This window comes from Pan paniscus, chromosome 21, assembly GCF_029289425.2.
Source record: "Pan paniscus chromosome 21, NHGRI_mPanPan1-v2.0_pri, whole genome shotgun sequence".
In the NCBI taxonomy this organism is placed as follows: domain Eukaryota; kingdom Metazoa; phylum Chordata; class Mammalia; order Primates; family Hominidae; genus Pan; species Pan paniscus.
The window spans coordinates 41,740,734-41,767,042 of NC_073270.2; the positions used below are offsets into that span (position 1 = coordinate 41,740,734).

The following is a 26,309-nucleotide window of genomic DNA, read 5'->3' on the forward strand; positions in this document are numbered from 1 at the left end:
ATCTTCCCACCTCAGCCTCCCAAAGTGCTGAGATTACAGGCATGAGCCACCGCATCCATCCTTCAATGTCTTTAAAACAATTTTTTCCATAAATGTTGCCCAATATTTTCAAGTAGAAGAGAAAACTTAGTCCCTGTTATTCCATCTTGGCTGGAAGCAAAAGCAGAAGTCTAGATCTATGTTTTTAATGGTTGAGTTTTATTCTATTATATGCATATATCGTAATTAATTTAATTACCTTTTACAGATATTTTGAATTCTTTTTCAAATGTTTACCCTACTGTGGCAGATTTCCTGGTGTGTTTATCTTTGCATCTGTGTGCAAGGAAATCTGTTAGACAAATTCTGAGAATTACTGGATCAAATAGTTCAGCGGTCCCCAACCTTTTTGGCACCAGAGGCTGGTTTCGTGGAAGACAATTTTTTCACAGATGGGGGCAGGTGGTAACGGTTTTGGAATGAAACTGTTCCACCTCTGATCATCAGGCATTAGATGGAGCACACAACCTAGGTGCCTCTCATGCACAGTTCTCAATAGGGTTTGTGCTCCTATGAGACTCTAATGCCGCCACTGATCTGACAGGAGGTGGAGCTCAGGTGATAATGCTCATGCACCTGCCACTCATCTCCTGCTGTACAGCCTCATTCCTAACAGGCCACGGACCTGTACCAGTCCATGGCCAGGGGATTGGGGACCCCTGAAATAGTTAATCCAGTGCATACTGGCTACATACATTTAAAACGTTGGTAGATATTGTTGAAGTGCCTTTCCGAAAGATCAAACTCAGGGCTTTTTATATGTGTTTTGTTAAGCCAGACCTACTGCTGGTGGAATTTGGATTTATTCCCATTAACATTAATTTGAGGGGCCAGGCATGGTGGCTCACACCTGTAATCCCAGCACTTTGGGAGGCCGAGGTAGACGGATCACGAGGTCAGGAGATCAACATCATCCTGGCTAACACGGTGAAACGCTGTCTCTAATAAAAATACAAAAAAATTAGCCGGGCATGGTGGCGGGCGCCTGTAGTCCCAGCTACTTGGGAGGCTGAGGCAGGAGAATGGCGTGAACTTGGGAGGTAGAGCTTGCAGTGAGCCGAGATCAAGCCACTACACTCCAGCCTAGGTGACAGAGCAATACTCCATCTCAAAAACAAAAAAACAAAAACGAAACAAAACAAACAAAAGACATTAATTTGAAGAGTTGATTCTCATACTAGAGATTTTTTTTTCTTTTTTTTTTTTTTGAGATAGAGTCTTGCCCTGTCACCCAGGCTGGAGTGCAATGGCACGATCTTGGCTCCCTGAAACCTCTGCCTCCCAGGTTCAAGCAATTCTCTTGCCTCAGCCTCTGGAGTAGCTGGGATTACAGGCATGCACCACCATGCCCAGCTAATTTTTTGTATCTTTAGTAGAGATGGGGTTTCACCATGTTGGCCAGGCTGGTCTCGAACTCCTGACCTCATGATCTGCCCGCCTCGGCCTCCCAAAGTGCTGGGATTATAGGCATGAGCCACCACACCCGGCTGGAGATCTCTTTTTTAATCAATGTTCTTGACGTATAATTTTTATATAATAGAGTGCACATATTTTATGTGTATAGTTAAATCACAAATTAGAAAAAAAATTCTTTTTGAGACAAGGTTTCACTTTGTCACCCAGTCTGGAGTGCAGTGGCATGAACATGGCTCAATGCAACCTTGACCTCCCAGACTCAAGTAATCCTACCACTTCAGCCTCCTGAGTAGCTGGGACTACAGTCACATGCCACCACACCCTGCTAATTTTTGTATGTTTTGTAGAGGCGGGGGTTTGCCATGTTGCCCAGACTGGTCTCGAACTCCTGAGCTCAAGCAATCCTCCTGCCTTGGCCTTCCAAAGCGTGGGATTACAGTGGCGTGAGCCACTGTGCCTGGCCATAGTTCCATGACAAATTTATACCTCTACAATCAAGTTATAGAACATTTCCATCACCCCACAAAGTTCCCTTGTGCCGCCTCCCAGTCAATCTCTACCCCTCACCCTTGCCCTAGGCAACCATCGATTTGTTTTCTATCATTATAGGTTAGATTTGTCTTCCTATGGTTTCATATAAATGAGATCATACAGGCCAGGCGTGGTGGCTCATGCCTGTAATCCTAGCACTCTGGGAGGCCGAGGCAGGTGGCTCACGAGGTCAGGAGATTGAGACAATCCTGACTAACACGGTGAAACCCTGTCTCTACTAAAAATACAGAAAATTACCTGGGCGTGGTGGCGGGCGCCTGTAGTCCCAGCTACTCGGGAGGCTGAGACAGGAGAATGGCGTGAACCTGGGAGGTGGAGCTTGCAGTGAGCAGAGATCGCACCACTGCACTCCAGCCTGGGCGACAGAGCGAGAATCCTCTCAAAAATAAATAAATAAATAAATAAATAAATAAATAAATAAAGATCATACAGTATGGACTCTTGTATCTGGCTTCTTTTACTTAGCATGCTGAGTAGTTTGCTCCTTTGTATTTCTGAATTATATTTCCTTCGAGTTTTTTTTTATTTCATTTTAAGAGATGAGGTCTTTCTATGTTGCCCAGGCTGAACTTGAGCTCCTAGGCTCAAGCAATCCTCCTACCTCAGCCTCCTGAGTAGCTAGGACTCAGGTGTGCACCACTGCAACTGGCTCTTGGTGATCTTTTTAAATAACTCTCATGGAGGGCCTATTATATGCCGGCGCTGTGCTAGGCATATCACATACTTTATCTGCAATTCTTTTTTTTGAGGCAAAGTCTTACTGTTGCCCAGACTGCACACAGTGTTGTAAACACAGCTCACTACAGCCTCAACTTCCTGGGCTCATGCAATCCTTCCATCTCAGTGTCCCCAGTTGCTAGAGCTACAGGTGTGCACCAGCATGCCTGGCTAATTGTTTAATTTATTGTAGAGATGAGGTCTTGCCATGTTGCCTAGGCTGGTCTTGAACTCCTGGGCTCAAGTGATCCTCTACTTTGATCTCCCAAAGTGCTGGGATTACAAACGTGAACTACCATGCACAGCCTGTAATTCTTACAATAGTTCTATGAGGGCTCTGATGCTTATATGACTTGTCCAAAGTTCCATGACCAGTCATCCATTTATCTCTTATTGCTGACTCTGCCCCAATTTGAAAGCCCAGTTTGAAGGCCAGGATAAATATGGTCTGTTAATGGAATGAATCCAAGAGACCTGAGTTCAAATCCAAGCTTTAACCTTTTTCTGGGTGACTTGAGCTCTCTGCTGTTCATCTTATCTCTTAAAGTGTGTTAATCACCTTTCTCCAGATGTAATAGATGTAAAGGCTCTAGCGCAGGGCCTGCCACCCAGGGACATTACATGGAGGCCACAGTGTTTTATCTTTCTTTTTTTTAAAAAAAATTTCCCCATGTGCTAGACCATCCAGGCAGGTTCCTGTGATAAGCTTCAACTACTACCACCATAACCATCATATATGCAAAGATCCATAAGTATCTTTTCCTGTGCTTTCTCTAACAGAATACTCTCCTATGGAAAGATTTAAGGAATTCCAGATCAAATCATATCCTCTGCAAGACTTTAGCTCCTTGAAACTTCTGCATCTCAAAAAAGCCTGTGGGCTACAGGGGACAAGCTTCAGCAGGAAGATCAGAACCTCAGGAGACACTCTCCCCAAGATGCTGGGCCCGAAGATCCAGTAAGCTCAGCCCTTGGCAGATAGATGGGTCCAGATTGTGGTTGCAAAGGGAGATAATACTTATATGGCAGAATGTCAGGGATGCGGATAAGGGGCAAAGGTGGAGGACACAGGTCAATCCCAAAGGGTTGTGCATGAGGCAACCTAGAGATGTCCTGGGTCTGAGAGCCAGGACCTGCATTCTCCACCTGTAACTCACAAGGCTACGTCAGGCATTCAGCCACTTCTTTTCTCAGGGCCTCAGTAACCCATTTAAGGAAGAAGGGGCTGGACATATCTTCTGGCTCTGACATTCTGTCAGTCTGTGTGTTTCTGGGCCCTTTTGATTCTGAGCTGCTTCAGAAAATTCTGTCCATCTAAGGAAGGCAGTTACAGCATAGTAGATAAGAGCCTGTGTTTGGAATTAATCCTGGCTTGGCCACTTATTTTAGCTCTGTGTCCCCAGGCAAGGGACTTGACCTCTCTAAGCTGTATTTCTTGGTAGATAATAGCATCTAAGTCTTGGGGTTGTTGCAAGCCAGCAATTAAATGAGATAATGATAATTATAGTTAACACTTACAGAATATTTTTTGTAGCTGGGCATAGTGGCACATACCTGTAATCCTAGCTACTCAGGAGGCTGACACAGGAGGATCGCTTGAGCCTAGGAAGTTGAGGCTGCATGCAGTGAGCTGTGATCATGTCACTGTACCCCAGCCTGGGCAACAGAACAAGACCCTGTCTCTTTTTTTTGTTTTTTGTTTTTTGAGATGGAGTCTTGCACCGTTGCCCAGGCTGGAGTGCAGTGGCGCGATCTCTGCTCACTGTAAGCTCCGCCTCCCGGGTTCACGCCATTTTCCTGCCTCAGCCTCCCGAGTAGCTGGGACTACAGGCACCTGCCACTGTGTCTGGCTAATTTTTTTGTATTTTTAGTAGAGACGGGGTTTCACCGTGTTAGCCAGGATGGTCTCGGTCTCCTGACCTCGTGATCCGCCCACCTCGGCCTCCCAAAGTGCTGGGATTACAGGCATGAGCCACCGCGCCCGACCGACCCTGTCTCTTAAAAAAAGAAGAAAAAGAAAAAGAAAAAGAAAACAGGCTGGGCGTGGTGGCTTATGCCTGTAATCCCAACACTTTGGGCGGCTGAAGCGGGCGGATTGCCTGAGGTCAGGAGTTCGTGACCAGCCTGGCCAACATGGTGAAACCCCGTCTCTACTAAAAATACAAAAATTAGCTGGGTGTGGTGGCGGACGCCTGTAGTTCCAGCTACTTGGGAGGCTGAGGCACAAGAATCGCTTGAACCCAAGAGGCGGAGGTTGCAGTGAGCTGAGATCACGCCACTGTACTTCAGCCTGCGCAACAGAGCCAGACTGCATCTCAAAAACAAAACAAAACCCGTTTTCTGTGCCCAGTACTGAATTATCTAATTTAACCTCTGTAACAACTCTACGAGTACTATTATAATCATTCCCATTTTTCAGGTGAGAAAACCAAGGTACGGGGAGAGATTAAGTTGTTTGTTCCGGGTTGCGCAGGTAGAAAGTGGCAGAGCCAGGATTCAAACCTGAGCAGCTCAGTGTTGTTATCGGTATGATTGTCACGACTGGTATGAGGCAGATGCACATTGGGGTGCTGTGCTTTTGTTTTTTCTGGAGAGACCGAAGAGCAGAAGAGGAGACTCAGTGGGGACCAGCCTAGAATCAGCTCATTGCTGGGCCCAGAGCAGCACAGCCCCCTCCCCCTGCTACTTTTGAAATTGAAGTGTCATAATGAGACTAACAATGGCACCAGTGTCACAATCCCTGCATTCCTACAAGGGCCACTTCACGTGAGTCCTTTGCCTGTTAACATTTCCAAGCTCCTGGCCTCCATAACGAGCACCCTGTGACTTTTGAGCTGTTATGGATAATCCTTCTGAAGAATCTAGGTTGCAGTGAGCCAAGATTGTGCCACTGCACTCCAGCCTGGGCGACAAGAGCAAAACTCTGTCTCAAAAAAAAAAAAAAAAAAAAAGAAAAGAAATTCCTTGCTCTTGGCTGGGCGCAGTGGCGCACGCCTATAATCCCAGCACTCTGGGAGGCCAAAGCAGGTGGATCACTTGAGGCCAGGAGTTTGAGACCAGCCTGGGCAACATTGTGAAACCCTGTCTCTGCTAAAAATTAGCCGGGCATGGTGGTGGGTGCCTGTAGTCCCTGCTACTTGGGAGGCTGAGGCATGAGTATCACTTGAACTCCAGAAGTGGAGGTTGCAGTGAGCAGAGATCCCATCAGTGCACTCGAGCCTGGCGACAGAATGAGACTCCGTCTCAAAGAAAAAAAAGAAAAAAAAAGAAAGAAATTCCTTCCTCATGCTGAGCATGAGAGGGCCAGCCTGGACTTCCCACCCATTAGGCCTGGCTTGGCTGCACGGGATCATCAGCCCCTGCCTCCAGGAGAACAGCCCTCAGGTGTTTAAGGGGAGGGCCTGTATCACCTTCCTCTCCCAAGTCTCCTCTTTCGCACCCTCCAATTCCTGACAATGGGAGTCAGGGCTTGATTTTGAGTTTTCTTGCCTTCTGGGGAGTTGTGAATTCCCCAGGGAGGGGAGCCCTCCATGTGCAGAAGAGTGAGGGCTGATTAGCCAGGGCCTCAGGAGCAGACTGTGTTACAGATGAGCTCTCTAACAAGCTGTCACATTGCAGATCCAGGCCTGCTCAGTCGATCAAATGTGCCATGATCAATACCAAGCTTGGTGAGCTCCCCAAGGAGGCTGCAGTGGGGGCCTACGTGAAGGTGCACACTGTGGAGCAGGGAGAAATTTTGGTGAGTGTGCCAAGAGCTTTGTTCACCATGGAGTACGTAACATGAATGGGCTGGAATGTTAAGTAATGACAGTAAAGGTTTAAAAACACTTCCCTCCATATTTGATGATATTAAGGAATTATGTTGATTTGTAAAGATGTGATAAGAATAGGCCGGGCGCGGTGGCTCACACCTGTAATCCCAGCACTATGAGAGGCCGAGGTGGGCAGATCACAAGGTCAGGAGTTCGAGACCAGCCTGACCAACATGGTGAAACCCCGTCTCTACTAAAAATACAAAAATTAGCTGGGCATGGTGGTGTACGCCTGTAATCCCAGCTGAATCCAGGAACAAGGCAAAGATGTTCCCTCTTACCACTCCTATTCAGCATTGTATTGAAAGTCCTAGCTAGTCCATTCAAGAAAAGGAAATAAAAGGTATACAGATTGGGAAGTAAGAAATAAAGCTATCTTTGTTTGCAGATAACATTATTGTCTATGTAGATAATTCCAAACAATTTTTTTAAAAAGAAAAACCTCCTGAAACTAATGAGATTATAGCAAGGTCACAGGATACAAAATTAATATAGAGAGTCCATTGCTTTCCTTATACCAGCAATGAACAATTGGAATTTGACATTTAAAAACACAATACCAGCTGGGCACAGTAGCCCCAGCACTTTGGGAGGCTGAAGCGGGCGAATCACTTGAGGTCAGGAGTTCGAGACCAGTCTGGCCAACATGGTGAAATTCCGTCTCTGCTAAAAATACAAAAATTAGCTGGGGCCAGGCATGGTGGCTCACGCCTGTAATCCCAGCACTTTGGGAGGCTGAGGCAGGTTGGATCACTTGAGATCAGGAGTTCAAGACCAGACTGGCCAACATGGTGAAACCCCATCTCTACTAATAATACAAAAATTAGCCAGGCATGGTGGCACACACCTGTAATCCCAGCTACTCGGGAGGCTGAGGCAAGAGAATCACTTGAACCTGGGAGGCGGAGGTTGCAGTGAGCTGAGATCGTGACGTTGCACTAAAGCCTGGGGGACAAGAGTGAAACTCCGTCTCCAAAAAAAAAAAACCAAAACCCAAACCAAAAAGCCAGGTATGGTGGCAGGCACCTGAAATCCCAGCTATTTGGGAGGCTGAGGCACAAGAATTGCTTGAATTCAGGAGGCAGAGGTTGAAGTGAGCTGAGATTGTGCCACTGCACTCCTCTTGGGTGACAAGAGCGAAACTCCATCTCAAAAAAAAAAATTAATAACAAATAAATAAATTACCTAATATTTGTACAGAATCTAATTTCTAAAGAATTCAATTTCTAGGCCAGGCATCGTGGCTCACGCCTGTAATCCCATCACTTTGGGAGGCCACCTGAGGTTGGGAGTTTGAGACCAGCCTGACCAACATGGAGAAACCCTGTCTCTACTAAAAATGCAAAATTAGCCAGGCATGGTGGACACCTGTAATCCCAGCTACTCGGGAGGCTGTGTCAGGAGAATTGCTTGAACCTAGGAGGCGGAGGTTGCAGTGAGCTGAGATCGCACCATTGCACTCCAGCCTGGGCAACAAGAGTGAAAATCCATCTCAAAAAAAAAAAAAAAAAAAGAATTCAATTTCTAAGGAATCCATTATGAAAAGGCTAAATATTGCATGATTCCAATTCTATGACATTCTGGAAAAGAAAAACACTATAGAGATAGTAAAATTATCAGTGGTTGCAAGAGGTTTGGAGTTCAGGAGATGGGATGAATAGGTGAAGCACAGGGGACTTTTAGGGCAGTAAAATTATTCTCTATGGTACTGTAATGGTGGATACAAAAGCATTTGTCAAAACCCATTTAATTTTACAGCACAAAGAGTGAATCTTAATGTATGCAATTTGTTAAAAAAGAAAAAAATCAGCCAGGAATAGTGGCTCACGCCTGTAATCCCAGCACTTTGGGAGTACGAGGCAGGCGGATCACAAGATCAGGAGATTGAGACCATCCTGGCTAACATGATGAAACCCCGTCTCTACTAAAAATACAAAAAATTAGCCAGGCGTGGTGGTGGGTGCCTTTAGTTCCAGCTACTTGGGAGGCTGAGGCAGGAGAGTTGCTTGAACCCGGGAGTTGGAGCTTGCAGTGAGCAGAGATCGCGCCACTGTACTCCAGCCTGGGCAACAGAGCGAGACTCCATCTCAAAAAAAAAACAAAAGAAAAAAAAAGAAAAAAATCATCCAGGAGGTCAGTGGATCTGAGGAAGGAATACAAACTATGACAAGATAATCTAACCATTACAAATGTATGAAACAATCTCTTTGAAGGAGTTGGGGGGAAAAGATGCTGACTTAAGTAACTTTGGAAATGAGTGGAGCTGGTAAGACTAAAGCAAAAGGAACTGTGTCTGAGCACTGTGCCCTAGTGATAAAGCTGTTTCTCATGAAGGTAGGGATTAACAATACTTCTACTACTATACATGTACACAGTGTTAACACTGAAATAAATCAGTTCAGTAAATGGATGGCAGAGGGTGGGAGCCAGGTTTTTCACAATTTAAGCAGGAATATATAGAAAGCAGGGGGAGCCTAGAATGCTCCATGTAGTAATGGATTAGAGTTGAAAACATCAGTAGACACTCAAATTTAGCTCAATATATACTTACAGATAATTATGTATAGAAATATGTATAGGTAGGCCAGGCGTGGTGGCTCACGCCTGTAATCCCAGCACTTTGGGAGGCTGAGGAGGGCGGATCACGAGGTCAGGAGATCGAGACCATCCTGGCTAACGCAGTGAAACCCTGTCTCTACTAAAAATACAAAAAAAATTAGCCGGGCATGGTGGCAGGCACCTGTAATCCCAGCTACTCAGGAGGCTGAGGCAGGAGAATGGCGGGAACCCGGGAGGCAGAGCTTGCAGTGAGCCGAGATTGTGCCACTGCACTCCAGCCTAGGTGACAGAGCAAGACTCCATCTCAAAAAAAAAAAAAAAGAAATATGTATAGGTATGAGTGGAAACATACAACTGTTTTGCTCTGTCAGATAATAGGGCCTAAAAGAAATGATACCCTTCCAGCAATGAGTACACTTAACACTTGGATCTTGGTTGGTTTCTTTTCTTTCTTTCTTTCTTTCTTTCTTTCTTTCTTTCTTTTTTTTTTTTTTGACAGAGTCTTGCTCTGTCACCCAGGCTGGAGTGCAGTGGCGCCATCTCGGCTCACTGTGACCTCTGCCTCCTGGGTTCAAGTGATTCTCCTGCCTCTGCCGCCTGAGTAGCTGGGATTACAGGCACGCGCCGCCATGCCTGACTAACTTTTTGTATTTTTAGTAGAGACGGGGTTTCACCATGTTGGCCAGGCTGGTCTGGAACTCCTGACCTCGTGGTCCGCCCACCTCGGCCTACCAAAGTGCTGGGATTACAGGCATGAGCCACTGGACCTGGCCTCTTTTATTCTTTTTAAGAGACAGGGTCTTGCTCTGTCACTCAGGCTGGAGTGCAGTGGCAAGTGATCATGGGTCACTGCAGCCTTGAACTCCTGGGCCCAACCAACCCTCTCACCTCAGTATTCTGAATAGCTGAGACTACAGGTGTGCGCTGCCATGCCCAACTAATTTTTTTTATTTTTTGTTAGAGACAGGGTCTCACTGTGTTGCCCAGGCTGGTCTGGAACTCCTGGCCTCAAGCAATACTCCCACCTTGGCCTCCCAAAGGGCTGGGATTACAGGCGTGAACCATAGTGCCTGGCCTCCATACTGTTTTTCATGATGGCTGTACTAATTTGTATTCCCACCAATAGTGTGTGAGGGTTCCCTTTTTTGTAAATATTTGCCAACATTTGTCATATTTTGTCTTTTTGATAGTAACCATTTTAACAGGTATGACTCAACATCTCATTGGATTTTCAATTTGTATTTCCATGATGATCAATGATGTTGAGCATTTTTTTCATATACCTGTTGGTCTTTGTATGTCTTCCTTTGAGAAATGTCTATTCAGAGTTTTTGCCCACTTCTTAACCAGGCTATTTGATTTCTTGAGACTGTGTTGTTTAAGTTCATTATACATTTTAGATATTATCCCCTTATCAGATGTACGGCTTACAAATATTTTCTACCATTCTTTAGGTTGCCTTTTTACTTTGTTGCTTGTTTTCTTTGCTATGCAGGAGCTTTTTAGTTTGATGCAATCTCATTTGTCTATTTTTGCTTTTGTTGCCTGTGTTTTTGGGGTCATACCCCCCAAAAAAACCATTGCCCAGGCCAATGTCAAGAAACCAGATCATGATTTCTAATACAATTTCTCAATGAAAGGAACAAGGGCTCTTTGGAAGAATGGTTCAATCTAGGACTAGGGCAGGAAATACACAGGATGAGTCTAGAACATATTGTAAATGCCAGAAAGTAAGGAAGAGCTAGGGGAGGGGGCAGGAACTACTTTAATATGGGAGCATGTCCAAGGGACATGGGGGCCACCTAAAAGATCTCCCAATGGTCAAAGCTGAAACAATTTGAACAACAAAATAAAGCAGTGTTGGATTATAACCAAAAGTACAAAATAAACATTCATGAGTGCATATTGATATAAATGAATTAATAATGAATTAATAAATGGAGGAGAAGAGACAAATCTCCCTGCAGAATAAATTTCAAGCAATTTGTGTAGATGCGCTGTCTTAAAGGAGAGAGTGCCTAACTCTCCACTTCAATGTGGGTCATGCATAGGACTTCCTTCCAAAGAGTACAGTATGGCAAGCGGGGAATGAAGTAACTTTACAATGGAAAAAATCTGAAAAACACAGCCAGATCATCAAGGCCAACATCAACAGTAAAACATCATGTTAATAGTATTGTCCCTTGACAGGATGTGATGAAAATGTCATTTAACCTCTGTGGCCATCCTCTCAATATCTTATAACTCCTATCTAATCATGAGACATGATTAGAGGAAAAACATGAGACAAATTTTAACTGTGGCATCCCACAAAATACTCAATGAGTACCCTCAAAACTGCCAAGGTCATCAAAAATGGCCTGAGAAAATGCCACAGCCAAGAGGAGCCTAAAGAGCCCTATTATTAAATGTAATGTTGTATCCTGGATAAGATAGTGGAATAGAAAAAGGGCATTAGGTGAAACAGGAAATCTAAGCAACTCATTGACTTTAGCTAACAATAATGTAGCAGTAGAGGTTCACTAATTTTAACAAAGACATACCAATGTAAGATGTGGGAAACTGGATGTGGGGTATATGGGGACTCTCTGTACTATCTTCTCAATTTTCCTGTAAATCTAAAACTGTTTTAAAAAATAAGACCACCAGGCCGGGCACAGTGGTTCATGCCTGTAATCCCAGCACTTTGGGAGGCTGAGGCAGGTGGATCACCTGAGGTTGGGAGTTTGAGACCAGCCTGGCCAACATGGTGAAACCCTGTCTCTACTAAAAATACAGAATTAGCCAGGTGTGGTGGCACACACCTGTAACCCTAGCTACTTGGGAAGCTGAGGCAGGAGAATCGCTTGAACCCAGGAGGCGGAGGTTGCAGTGAGCCAGGATTGTACCACTGCACTCCAGCCTGTGTGACAGAGTAAGACTCTGTCTCAAAAAAAAAAAAAAAAAAAGGAATCCAAGGCTGGGCATGGTGGCTCATACCTGCTGAAGCCCAGGAGTTCAAGACCAGCTTGGGCAACAAAGGGAAATCCTGTCTCTACAAAAAATTAAAAAGTTAGCTGGGCATGGTGACATTTGCCTATGATCCCAGCTACTTGGGAGGGTGGGGTGGAAGGATTGCTTGAGCCTGTGAAGTCAAGGCTGCAGTGAGCCATGATTGTGTTACTGTACTTCAATCTGAACAATAGAATGAGAGCCTGTCTCAAAAAAAAAAAAAAAAAAATGCAGTTGTGGGAGCGAGGGCAGTATGGATGACCACGCTTGGCTATGAGCTGATCACTATGGAAGCTGGGTGGCAGGTGCCAGAGCTGAATGAGAGGAGGAGGAGCAGTGTGCGGGTGCAGAGGTAGGGCGGGAGAAGGGATTTCAGGAGGAGCAATGGGCCTCGGCCTCCCTGTGCCTGCAGAGGGCTGTCTCCTGAAGCCTCATGTGTAACCACATGAGCATCATGTGGTTACACATCAGCATCATGCTTCACATCAGCATCTGGGAAACTGTTCCCTCACCAAGCCCTCTCCTCTGTTCCTCTGTCACTATCTCCAAGGTTGTCCTTATGCCATTCTCTGCCTGTGTTATGGTGGACTGTGCATGCTCCTTCCCCCCACTCACACCAGCCTGTATGTCCTCAGGGCTGGGAAGGTCAGTCCAGTACTGTCTGGGAGGTCCAGTCCCTAGCACAGCCCTCTGTCAATGCTGATTATTTTTTAGCTCTTAGAAATTTCTTCCTTTTGTTTAGTAAAACATTGCCTCCTACAACTTTAAACTAGCTCCTCTCCTCTCCCTGCCCTGTTCCCCAAAACAGAAGAAATCCACTTCCTTAGCATGTGATGCCCTTAGGTATTTAAAGAATGCTGTTTTGTTTTTCATTCAGCATTTATGTAGCCAGGCACAGTGCCAGTGTTCTGTTAATTATTTTCATATTCACGCAGAGTGGCCTCCATTCCTTTGGTCATTCTTCAAGGGGCGTAATTTCCAGCCTTCCAGCCTATTGCTCCTCCTGGAAAGCCCTTCTGCCTGCCCCACCTCTGCGCCCACACACCGCTCCTCCTGCCACTCAGCTCTGTCACCTGCCTCCCAGCCTCCATAGTGATCAGCTCACAGCCAAGCGTGGTCACCCACACTCCCCCTGCCCCCACTACTGGATTCATTGTTTTAGTGGTCTTATTTTTTAGAGCAGTTTTTAGATTTACAGAAAAATTGAGAAGATAGTACAGAGAGTCCCCATATGCCCCACACCCAGTTTCCCCTGTTATTAACGTCTTACATTAATACGTCTTTGTTAGAGTTAGTGAAGGTGGTGTCTGCTTCACTTCAATTTGTTAATGTTTCAGAGTAAGGTGCTCAGAGCTGAACACAGGGCACTAAGGGACATGGAGGCCTGGGCAGGATGGAGGCATGAGGACGGAAAAGGCCTTGCTCAGTTTGGTAGGCAGTGACAAGAGGGGAGGCTGTGTCAGGAACAGGAACAACAGGGTCTGTTTTGTCCAGGCCCTGCAATGCTGGAACAGGGAATAAGGCCTTGATTTCCTAGAAGTCCTGGAAGGCTTTGGGTGGGGACTTAGCTCAAGGACCTGGCTGCTGCTTCCCACATAGGGCCAGCACATAGAAAGCCTTCAACAAATATTTGTTAACATGACCCCTTTGAAGAAAATGTCTGCGGATGCCTTCGTGAGGTGCCTGTGGTAGGACTCTGAGCTCCCTGTGTTGAGGCCCTGGCTTCAGCTGTAGGAGAATGAGAGTGGTAACTGCTTGACTGAACCCGCCCCCTGGAAGGTGGGTCACATCGTCCTCACCCTTGGGAGTAGCAGTGTGGAACTGGGTCAGCCCTGGGAACAGAAGAGGGTGGGGCCTAGGGTGGAGGGACCCAGGTTTTGAGCCAGGAGATATAGGAAGTCCAACTTCTCCAAGGAACAGGCAGGCTGAGGCCTCTGAGGTGGTCAAGACTGGGCAGGCCAGAGCCATGGGCAGCACAGAAGAGAGGTGGCAAGCAGCATTTCTTATTTTCATTTTGCTTCTAATAGTTAGCTGTGTGACCACGGGCAAATCACTTTCCCTTTTTGAATCTATGCCATGGGAAAATGAGGAGATTCATCTGGGGGAGCTGCCACCTTTAAAGTTGTATGGCTCCATTTGGGTCACTCATTCAGCAGATATTCCTTGAGCACCTACCATGCTCCAAGCGTGGCACAAAGTGCCATTGTGGCTGAGTAGACTGACGTAATTCCTGCCATTATGGGGCTTATGATCTAGTCAGGACAGACGACAAACAGATAACTAGTAAATACATAGAAAGTTACAAATCGCTATTGTTAGGAATGGAATGAAAAGCAGGGTGGGTGGGGAGGTTCTTAAATGGGGTAGCTAAGGAAAGTCTGCTCCAAGGAGGTGATGTTTAAGCTGAGACCTGAATGATGAAAATAATAAGCTATGGGACTGGGCACAGTGGCTCACACTTGTAATCCCAGCACTTTGGGAGGCCAAGGAAGGAGGATGGCTGAGGCCAGGATTTCGAGACCAGCCTGGGCAACATGATGAAACCCCATCTCTACCAAAAACAAAAATTAGCCGGGTGTGGTGGTGCACACCTGTAGTCCCAGCTACTCGGGAGGCTGAGGCAGGAGGATCCCTTGAGCCCAGGAGGTTGAGATTGTAGTGAGCTGAAATCATGCAACGGCACTCCAGCCTGGGGACAGAGTGAGACCTTGTCTCAAAAAAAGAAAAAAAAAAAAAAAAAAAGAATAAGCTATGGAACGACCTGGCAGAAAAGTGTTCAAGACAGACAAGCGGCAAGTTCAAGGTTCAAGGCAGGAGGGAGGAGGCGTGTTGGGGGGATTGGAAGGGAGGGCAGAGTGGCTGGAACAGACTAAGCAAGGCAGCAGTGACATGAGGCTGAGATGGAGGGCCTGGAAGGGTGAGACAGCCCAGGCCTTAGGCGGCATGAGATTTATTTGATCCCAGGTGCCTTGGGACCCTGTTTGAAGCATCTAGCCAGAGAAGCAACTGACTCCAGCTGTGTGCATGCAGCAAGTGGGTTGGAGGTGGCTGAGAGAGCAAGCAGGACAGCAGTGCTCCTGAGTGGATCCCTGGTTCAAGGTTGGGCTCTGCCACTTTATGTCTCATTACCTTTGGCAAGCTACTTAACCTCTTTGTGCCTCAGTTTCCTCATTGTAGTTGCTGAAAGCACAGACTCTGAAGACAGACCACCTGATTCAAAGCCTAGGTTTATTGCTTTCCTGATGTGTGATGTTAGACAATTTTCTTTTTCTTTTCTTTTTCTTTCTTTTTTTTTCTTGAGACGGGGTCTCGCTGTGTCGCCCAGGCTGGAGTGCAGTGGCACGATCTCCGCACACTGCAAGCTCCGCCTCCCGAGTTTATGCCATTCTCCTGCCTCAGCCTCCCAAGTAGCTGGGACTACAAGCACCCGCACCACGCCCGGCTAATTTTCTGTATTTTTAGTAGAGACGGGGTTTCACCGTGTTAGCCAGGATGGTCTCGATCTCCTGACCTCGTGATCCGCCCTCCTCGGCCTCCCAAAGTGCTGGGATTACAGGCGTGAGCCACTGCGCCCGGCTGATGTTGGACAATTTTCTTAACCTCAGCATCCTCACCTGTAACATGAGAATAAGAATAGGAGTCAGCTCACTGGATTGTGGTGAGGGTTAAATGGGTTATAGACGCAAAAACTACAAAAGGGCCTGGAATTTAGTGAGTGCTCAATAAATGTTCGTTGGTGCTATTATTACCATTTTATCATCATTGCTATTGTAATTATAAGATGATTGACTGTGGATAGGTAAATTTCCTTTCCTGAACCTCATTTTCCACATCTGAGGATAACCCCCACATCCTAGGATGGTTGTAAGGTGTAAATTCATATATATATATATGTTTCCTCCCCAGAGTAGGAGCTGGCTAAAGAGCAGCCATTCTGGTTTCTGTGCAAGTCCTGGCATTGATTAGGAGGGCCTTTGTTCCCACTGTACTCAACATGAGAGACACACGAGGTGCTTCATGTCCCCCAGAGCACTCTCACACGTGCCATCTCGTGTAGACCCTCAGCAGCTTCAGAGGAAAGGTGGCATAGCTCCATCCCAGTCTTGCCAAAGAGAGACAAAGCCAGGGCTCAGAGCACCCAAAAATTTGTACGTGGTCATATTTCAAGGTCTAGAACCCAAATGGTGGAGGTGGGGAGGGTGTTCCAGATCCCACTTCACATCTCCTTTCAAATTCAGAATCCTTTGGAGACATGTCGATAGATATTCTCACCTGCATTTCACAGGCGAGCAATGGCCCAGGAGGTACCGTGTGCCCCAAATCACATAAGTAAAATTTTAAAATATGGAATCAATCTAAGTGTCCATTAACAGATGAATGGATAAGGAAAATGTGGGACATATACACAATGGAATATCATTCAGCCATAAAAAGGAATGAGATCCTGTCCTTTGCAGCAGCGTGGATGGTACTGGAGGCTGTTATGTTAAGTGGAATAAGCCAAGCACAGAAAGACAAATATTGCATGTTCTCACTCATATGTGGGACCTAAAAACTGGATCTCATGAAGATAGGGAGTAGATTGGTGGTTACCAGAGGCTGGGATGGGGAGGAAGAGAGGGAATGAAAAGAAAGAATATACATGTATTTATTTCCAGTGAACTGTATGCTTAAAAATGGTAAAGATGGTAAATTAGATGTGTATATTGTACTTCAACAACAGCAACTTGGATCCAGGATTAGCCCCAACCCCATGTGTCCTCCACAGAGTGGGCCTCTTGGTTTGTGGCCCTTTTTCTTCTTGAGCCCTATACAGCTGGCATTGGTGGCTCTGGGGCCACTAACCGTTCCTGCCCCTGCCCCTCCTTGCCTCAGCCTTGATTAACAGCTGAGAGGCTGAAGACTGAGCACTGGATTGGGAGTTCAGCAACAAGGATTCTAGTCCTGGCTCTGCCTGTCCCAGGGTGTCTCCTTAAAAAGCGGATTGCACCCTTCATCACGGAAGCAAGTATGCCTGTGGACTTCCATCTCCCTTCCAGATAGAACAAAGTAGGAATTCAAGCCAAGGAACAGGAGGGCAGCTGGAGAGAGGAGGACCTGTGGCCTCCAAAGTCTGTGAGGGATGGAGGAGAAACAGAGGCCTGCAGGAAAGGGTGGGGTGGGTGGCTGCAAAGATAAGGTCTAGAAGAGGACTGGCTGTTTGATTTTTTATTTTACTTTTTTTTTTTTTTGAGTCACAGTTTCACTCTGTCACCCAGGCTGGTGTGCAGTGGCACAATCTTGGCTCACCACAACCTCTACCTCTCTGATTGAAACGATTCCCCTGCCTCAGCCTCCCAAGTAGCTGGGATTACAGGCACCGGCCACCATCACCATGCCCGGCTAATTCTTTTTTTTTTTTCTTTTTCTTTTTCTTTTTTCTTTTCTTTTTTTTTTTTTTTTGAGATGGAGTCTCGCTCTGTCGTCAGGCTGGTGTGCAGTGGCGCAATTTTGGCTCATTGCAACCTCTGCCTCCCAGGTTCAAGCAATTCTCCTGCCTTAGCCTCCCAAGTAGCCGGGACTACAGGCACGTGCCACCATGCCTGGCTAATTTTTTGTATTTTTAGTAGAGATGGGTTTTCACCGTGTTCGTCAGGATGGTCTTGATTTCCTGATCTCGTGATCCACCCGCCTCAGCCTCCCAAAGTTCTGGGATTACAGGCGTGAGCCACTGCGCCCAGCCCTAATTTTTGTATTATTAGTAGAGGTGGGGTTTCACCATGTTGGCCAGGCTGGTCTCAAACTCCTGACCTCAGGTGATCAGCCTGCCTCAGCCTCCCAAAGTGCTGGGATTACCGGTGTCAGCCACCACACCTGGCCTATTTTACTTTTTTGGGATAGTCTCTCGCTCTGTCGCCCAGGCTGGAGTGCAGTGGCGCGATCTTGGCTCACTGCAACCTCCACCTCCTGGGCTCAAGAAATCCTCCCACCTCAGCCTGGGACTACAGGCATGCACTATCACATCTGGCTAACTTTTATAATTTGTGTAGATATGTGGTTTCACCATGTTGCCCAGGCTGGTCTCAAACTCCTGGGCTCAAGTGATCCACCCGCCTGGGCCTCCCAAAGTGCTGGGATTACAGGTGTGAGCCACTGCACCTGGTGCCTAGCTGTTTGATTTTTGTTGTAAGTCCTAAGGAAGAGAAAAGAGATTTGCTCGACAAAAACAAAAACAAAAACAAAACAAAACAAAAAGCTATAATTGGACATTGGGGAAAACTTGAGAGCAATAGTGGCAGTGAGATTGCTGGAATGGGACAGTGGGTAATCTGATTTAGGTGCTCTTCTAATTCCACGGTTAGAGGAATTCCATATGATGTAGCAAAAGGGGCCCAGGATTTCTCCTGCCTGTCATTTGCTCAGTGATCCCAGATAAATTCACCTCCTGTTTGAGGCCTTCTTTTTCCCATCTAGAAAATCTGTGGGTAGGCTGGGCACGGTGGCTCACGCCTGTAATCCCAGCACTTTGGGAGACCGAGGCGGGTAGATCACCTGAGGTCAGGAGTTCGAGACCAGCCTGACCAACATGGAGAAACCCCATCTCTACTCAAAATACAAAAGGTAGCGCATGCCTGTAATCCCAGCTACTCAGGTGGCTGAGGCAGGAGAATCGTTTGAACCTGGGAGGCAGAGGTTGCAATGAGCTGAGATTTGGGCCATTGCACTCCAGCCTGGGCAACAACAGTGAAACTCCGTCTCAAAAAAAAAATAAAAGAAAAAAAAGAATGAAAATCTGCGGGCAGACCTGGCCAGTCTCTGAGGTCTAACTTTCTGTGACTTCTCCCGAGGGTCTTCACCAGGACTTCCTTCCAGAGGGTGAATGCGACACACGACCCTTGATCCTGATGAGCCTGGGAAATGAGTTGATACGGATAAGGAAGGAAATATTTTATGAACTGATTGACAATGATGACGAGATGATAAAAAAGTTGTTAAAGCTCGATATTGCATTCCCCAGGTCAGTACTGGAAATGTGCGTAAGTCCCATCAGGTGAAATGAACAATTATTCACCTGTTATTTTAGTAAAAGAAGGAAAAATATAATACCTGTTGCTGACAAGGGTGAAATGAAACTGGGAGTTGTTGGTACACTCTAGATAGGCTCAATCCTTTTGATAATAATTTTAGCATTACATTTCAAGTGCTATAAAACTGTCCCAACACTTTGAGACAGAGATTCATCTGTGAATTTATAGAGCCGAAATATGGAGAAAGCCCCTGCATTAAGATGTTCATTGCAGGGTCGGGTGCGATGGCTCACGCCTATAATCCCAGCACTTTGGGAAGCTGAGGCAGGCAGATCACTTGAGGTCAGGAGTTTGAGACCAACCTGGCCAACATAGTAAAACCCCATCTCTACTAAAAACCCAAAATTAGCCAGGCGTGGTGGCACATGCCTGTAATCCCAACTACTCAGGAGGCTGAGGTAGGAGAATCACTTGAACCCGGGAGACAGAGGTTGCAGTGAGCTGAGATGGCATCACTGCACTCCAGCCTGGGTAACAGAGTGAAACTGTGTGTTAAAAAATAATAAGGCTGAGCGTGGTGGCTCACTCCTGTAATCCCAGCACTTTGGGAGGCCAAGGCAAGTGGATCACCTGAGGTCAGGAGTTTGAGACCAGGCTGGCCAACATGGTGAAACCCTGCCTCTACTAAAAATACAAAAATTAGCCAGGCATGGTAGTGGGCCTCTGTAATCCCAGCTACTCAGGAGGCTGATACAGGAGAATCACTTGAACCTGGGAGGCAGAGGTTGAAGTGAGCCAAGATTACACCATTGCACTCCAGCCTGGGTGACAGAGCAAGATTCCATCTCAAAATAATAATAATAATAGGCTGGGCGTGGTGGCTCATGCCTGTAATCCCAGCACTTTGGGAGGCCGAGGCAGGTGGATTACCTGAGGTCAGGAGTTTAAGACCAGCTGGCCAACATGGTGAAACCCTGTCTCTAGTAAACATAGTCTACTAAACACACCACCGGGTGTGGTGGCGGGCACCTTTACTCCCAGCTACTCAGGAGGCTGAGGCAGGAGAGTCACTTGAACCCGGGAGGTGAAGGTTGCAGTAAGCCGAGGTTGCACCTTTGCACTCCAGCCTGGGCAACAAGGGCGAAATCTGTCTCAAACAAAAATAATAATAATAAAAAATAAATAAGATGTTCATAGCAGCCATATTCATAATAGAAAAACAATGACAACAACATTCATGTGTGCCACACTAAGGGGATAGTTTATAAAATTGTGGTGTATTCTCTTGATAGAACATAATTGTTTTATTTAAAAAATGGTAAGCTTAATGGCTCTGTAACAGCAGGGTAAAATGGGTGATATAATGATACTGGAAAAGGGTGGTACAGAATTGTACATGTGCTATGACTATGCCTTTGTAAAACACTTACCCGAGAGAAACCTAGAAGGAAATAAGCAAAAATGACAATGCCTATGGTAAGAGTCGTTTTCTCTGGGAGGTGAGACTAAAGGGGACTTTCTGGTTATATATTCCTCTCACGTTTTATTTTATTTTTATTTACTTATTTTTTTGAGGCAGGTTCTCACTCTGTTCCCCAGGCTGGAGTGCAGTGGCACAATCATGGCTCACTGTAGCCTTGACCTTCTGGGCTCAAGGGATCCTCCCACCTCAGTCTCCTGAGTAGCTGGAACTATAGATGTACACTACAATGCTCAGCTAATTGAAAATTTTTTTGTAGAGATGGGGGTCTCATTACGTTGCCCAAGCTGGTCTTGAACCAGTCCTCCTGCCTTGGTCTTCCAAAATGCTGAGATTTACTTTTATAATTATTAAAAATAAATATGTATCTTGAAAGATTAGATAATTTTTTTTTTTTACTTTTTCATAGTGTCCAAATTTTCTAGAGTGAATGTTAATGCTTTTATAATGGGAACAAATAACTTTTTTAAATGTAAAAATTAATTTATTGCCCAGACCAGTGGTCTCAAAACTGTTTCCATCTCACACTGCTATTACTAAAAAGTGTTCAAGCATGTACTCCCTGGTATGTATATGTAATATAAATAACATCTGTTAATTTGTTTTTATTATATCCACATATAATATTACTGTACCAATATATATTATAAACATATAAAAATTGATCTTTTAAGAGAAAAAGAGAAAGATAAATATAAATGAAATCCTACTATTCACATACTCTAGTGGATCTTGTACATCTCCTGGGTGACATGTCTCTCCACCCCGGCTTTGTTTTGTGTGTGTGTGAGAGAGATGGGGTCTCACTCTGTCATCCAGGCTGGCATGCTGTGGCTGAATCTCAACTCACTGCAACCTCTGCCTCCCGGGCTCAAGTGATCCTCCCACCTCAGCCTCCCCGGTAGCTGGGACAACAGGCAGGCGCCACCATGCCTGGCTAATTTTTTTGTATTTTTTGGTAGAGACGGGGTTTTGCCATGTTGCCCAGGCTGGTCTCAAACTCCTGAGCTCAAAGGATCCACCCACCTTGGCCTCCCAAAGTGCTGGGATTGCATGAGCCACTGCGCCTGGCCTCCACCCCCACTTCGGGACCACCAAGCTAGACTCCCGCAAGAGTCTTATCACGGGTTCCTCCCCTTCAGTCTCCTGCCTGCTGGATTCTTTCTGCACACTGTGTTCTTGTTAAAACCCTAATCTAGTTGTGTTAAACTCCTGCTTGAAACCTTTCAATGGTATCTCACTGCCTATAGGATAAAGTCCAAACTCAGTGCTACCTCAATGACCCACCACAGTCTGACACCCCACTCAAGCCCCCTCCAGCATCTCCTGCCACCTCCAACTCACTCCAGCAGCCCAGGCGGGTTGCCTGCTAGATGCTGCACATACCTTGCCTTTGCCAATGCTGGCCCTTTTGCCTGAAATGCTAACCCCAGTCCTGCCTCCACCCTTTGTGATAAATTCCTGCTCATTCTGTAAGATTCATCTTCTGCAGCAAACCTCCTCAGACTAACCCCAGTTTGGGATAAGTACCCCCTTTCTGCACACTCATAATGTTCTCTACACAGCTCTGTCATTGACCGTATCGTGTTGTCATACAGTTACCTGTTCGCACAGCTCTTTCCCTTCCACCTGATTAAGTGCTTCAGGAAGGCAAGGCTGTGCTTTATCCGCCTTTGGTCTCTAGCACCTGTACAGTGCCCAGCATGCAGAAGGTGCTTAATAAATGTTGACTAAATGTGATGGGCCATACTCATTGCCGAAGATTGAAAAACACTGAACAGCAAAAAAAGACAAAACCCAAATCATTTGCAGTCTTCCAGCAATCCCAGTTAGCATCTTCTGTATTTCCTTTTAGTGTTTTATTCACTTCGTGAATATGTGCCAAATATGCCTTTATTGTCATACTCTGTTTTCATAATGGAGCTCATACTTCTTACACATTTTCTTTACTTGCGGTGATATTGTGGTCAGACACGGTTTTGGCAGCAGGTGTGGGAAGCGAGTGATTCCAATGGTAGAGAAAGGGGGTATGAAGGCAGACAGAGCTGCAGGTGATTCCAGCCCTGGCCAATAAGCACCCAAAAGGCTCTGACGTGAGATCTTCATGACCTTGAGCAGTGTGAGGTCTTCATGACCTTCTCTAGGCTTTTGACTCCAATCAGCAGAACAAGAAAATTAGAGTAGATCAGTATTTTTTAAAGTATGAACATATTCCACAGGAGGGTTACAGGATGATTTTAGGTGGCTCACAGATTGACGTTTTTAGTTTTAACATTTATGTATTTATTTATGTGAATTAGAAAAAGCAGCATGACTAACTTACTAACTGTGTGATCTGACAGATCTTGTTGCTTAAGACAAAGTTAAAGTAAATATTTAAGTAAAAGGAACTGAACAGGTTGAAGGAAAATCATTTGTAATTTTTTTTTTTTTTTTTTTTTTAGACAGAGTCTTGCTTTGTCACCCAGGCTGGAGTGCAGTGGTGTGATCTTGGCTCACCGCAAACTCTGCCTCCTGGGTTCAAGTGATTCTTCTGCCTCAGCCTCCCAAGTAGATGGGATTACAGGCGCCGCCACCACACCTGACTACTTTTAGTAGAGACGGGGTTTCACCATGTTGGCCAGGCTGGTCTCGAACTCCCAACCTGAGGTGATCCGCCCACCTCGGCCTCCCAAAGTGCTGGGATTACAGGTGTGAGCCACCGTGCCCAGCCCGGAAAATCATTAATAAATTTAAAGAGCAGATGATATGTAGATAAGGCCAACACTGGGGCAGTCTTGTGAGAAAAACAAGCTGAAAAATACTGGTGGTTCCTTCTGGTTCAAGGATGCCACACTTCTCTGATTCCTGGGTATTACCAATATAGGAAATGGCCATTTAGACCTGCCACTCAAAAAAGGGTTTAAGGAGCCTTAGCTCCTTGCATATTGCCTGGCACATGATGGGGATCAGTTAATATCTGTTGAATGGAAATTCATAAAAGGTTTACATAGAGTTGAGCGGGGGCAGATGGAACATTCGGCATCCGCCCTTCTCAGTCAGCATTTGCGGCCCTCATCTAGAATGCTGACCCACAGAATTCTGTCTTATTCATTAATCGTTGAACTCATGCCTTTCTAGACTGCTAAAACAGGCAGAAAACATATCCATTATCTAGCTCAAATCCCTCACGTTTTAACCGAAGACTCTGAGATCCTGAAGATCACAGAGCCGGTGGCAGAGGTACCTGTCCTGTGAATAGCGCAGGCTGGTTATCCTGAAAATCACCCCTACAGAGCACAGGGCGGCCCATGTGGGGTAGAATGCATGGCTGCATCCACAAGAAAGTCAGGAAATCCCCAAGGCCAAAGTGAAGAGGATCACCCAAAACAGACAGACAGTATGAACTAATGCTGGGGATTGCCCAGGAGGGCTTAAGGGCGTCACGGGCTGATTTTTTTTTTTTTTTTTGGGACGGAGTCTCACTCTGTCGCCCGGGCTAGAGTGCAGTGGCGTGATCTCAGGTCACTGCAATGTCCCCCCACTGGGTTCAAGTGATTCTTGTGGCTCAGCCTCCTGAGTAGTTGGGATTACAGGCGTGTGCCACCACACCTGGCTAATTTTTGTATTTTTAGTAGAGACAGGGTTTCACCATCTTGGCCAGGCTAGTCTCAAACTCCTGATCTGAAGTCATCCACCCGCCTGGTCTCCTAAAGTGCTGGGATTACAGGCATGAGCCACCGCACCCAGCCATGGGTTGATTTTTTAAAGCCTGAAAGGACAGATGCAGCTTTCAGTTCAAGTGAGACAGGGGATTGGAACTGAGACCCATGTGTGAAGCTAAGGCTACTCTGTTAAGTGAAAAAGTAGACTAGAAATCAATGTGACCATCAGCATCAGGAAGTGACATGGAGTCTTGTCTGTCCTAGCTTAGAATCTAGGTTAAAAAAAAATTATCCCCTAAGAATTAGTCATCACATGCTTGCCCCCTCCTAGGTTTTGGTGAATCCCTTAGCCTCACCCCAATTTCTATGTTTCTGAAATGGAGTGGTTGTGAAAATTAAATGAGTTCACAAATGTAAAGTGCTTGACACATGGTAAGTTCTAAGTCTGAGTGAGATGTTGTTGTTATTTATTATGTAAGAAATTGAGAGTTAATGGAACTTTTTAAGTGAGGACTACCCAGTAGTGTGCTCATGGATGTTTAACAACCAGCTCTCCAAGATGCCGGAGGAGGACCCTGGCTTGCAGTGTTTGCTGATTTCCATAGTGTAAATACTCCCACCATGGCCAGTTTCAAAGTACCAACCTGCTGCCACAAGCATGGAGTTGAGAAGAGGTGCACATGGTCAGCTTTCATGAGCGGGTGGAAGCTGGCTTTGTCATATTGCTGATGCTACAGGACTAGCTTGTAGCCATGCTGACCTCTGGGTTTTTTCTTAAGCCAATCTCTATGGATCAAAGTTGACTTTATCTTTGTCGATATAATCTGGCTGGAAGAATGAATGTTCTGACTTGTTAATGATGTATTCAGCTTGTCTGCTTAGGTAAGAGAGTACAGGTGAGTTAGTTGAAGCTTAATACCCCCTTGCCTTGCTGTGGTCTCAGGAGGCCCCAGTCCTTCTTCCACCTTCCTCAGCCGCACTTACTATGAGGTGAGGGGGAGGGCAGAGCCAGACCACCATGGCCAGTCCAAGGCAGCCACCAGTCTACCTCCTGTCTCTACAGACCTGCCTGTGCTGGACATCTCACGTAAACGGAATCATGTAATATATATATACCACACTTTATCCATTTATCAATATAAAATGATTAAGGAGCTATTTTACTTTCTAAGTTCTGTGTTCTAAGTCTGTGAAATCTGGTGTGTATTTTACACTCACAGCACATCTCTATTTCAGACTGGCTGCATTTCAGGTACTCAGTAGCTACAGGTGGCCCATTGCTACTACATGAGACAGCACAGGCCTAAGGGAAGAAAACTGTGGAAAGGGAAAGGGTGCAGAAGGAGAGTCTGGGAGGGTCAGAGAAGCAGAATGAAGTGCCACATGCTTAGGGAGGGGAGAGTGGCAGGAGGCAAGGCTGGAGGGGCGGGATTGGCATGAGAACCTCGGCTTCTGTGCCTGCCCTTTAGTGATGAAGATATGTGCCAGAAGTTCCTCCAGCAGAACAGCTGGAATGTCTTTCGGAAGGACCTGTTGCAGCTGCTCGTGGAGCCTTGCCAAAGTCAACTGTTCACTCCAAACCGGCCCAAGAAGAGAGAGATCTACAACCCTAAGTCTGTGGTCCTGGATTTGTGCAGCATCAACAAGACGACTAAACCTCGTTATCCTATTTTTATGGCACCCCAGAAATACCTCCCCCCATTGAGGATTGTCCAAGCCATCAAAGCACCTCGGTACAAAATCCGAGAACTCTTGGCTTAGTGTAAGAGCGCAGGGGTCCTTATTTAGGACAAATAAAGGATGGTGGATTGGCCGCTGTGCTTTCTGAATGACCACCATGGGAGCTGTGGGACTTGGAGGAAGGGAGCCTGGAGGGCTGAGCTGTGGGTCCAGAGAGGTGTTTGGGGGACAGCAATGGGGGCACAGTCTCCCTTGACGCTTGAGGGCTGGGCTGAGTGAATGGATGGTCAGAGGCTGTGTGTGGACGGGTTAATCATTGGGCATAGTTTCAGGGTAGGAGGGTCTTGTCTGATAAGCTGGATGTGGGGAAGGCTCAAATCAAAGTGGTCAAGACTAGGGTTGCAAATGCCTT

The 26,309-nt window shown here is 46.1% G+C and overlaps 1 protein-coding gene across 5 annotated transcripts in view; it reads left to right on the forward strand.

The window, feature by feature from the left end:
* Positions 1-26,044, forward strand: part of CNBD2 (cyclic nucleotide binding domain containing 2) — a 74,446-nt gene extending 48,402 nt beyond the window's left edge. For 2 of the 5 annotated variants that reach the window (XM_008957245.4, XM_034947020.3), the window contains 4 exons: positions 3,505-3,682; positions 6,343-6,463; positions 18,914-19,083; positions 25,687-26,044. In XM_008957245.4, coding sequence (XP_008955493.2) covers positions 3,505-3,682; positions 6,343-6,463; positions 18,914-19,083; positions 25,687-25,978 — 761 coding nt within the window. In that variant the 3' untranslated portion in view covers positions 25,979-26,044. The remainder of the gene's footprint in view (positions 1-3,504; positions 3,683-6,342; positions 6,464-18,913; positions 19,084-25,686) is intronic. The other 3 variants (XM_055104819.1, XM_055104822.2, XM_055104823.2) reach the window with 3 other exon arrangements.
* Positions 26,045-26,309: the final 265 nt, after the last annotated feature.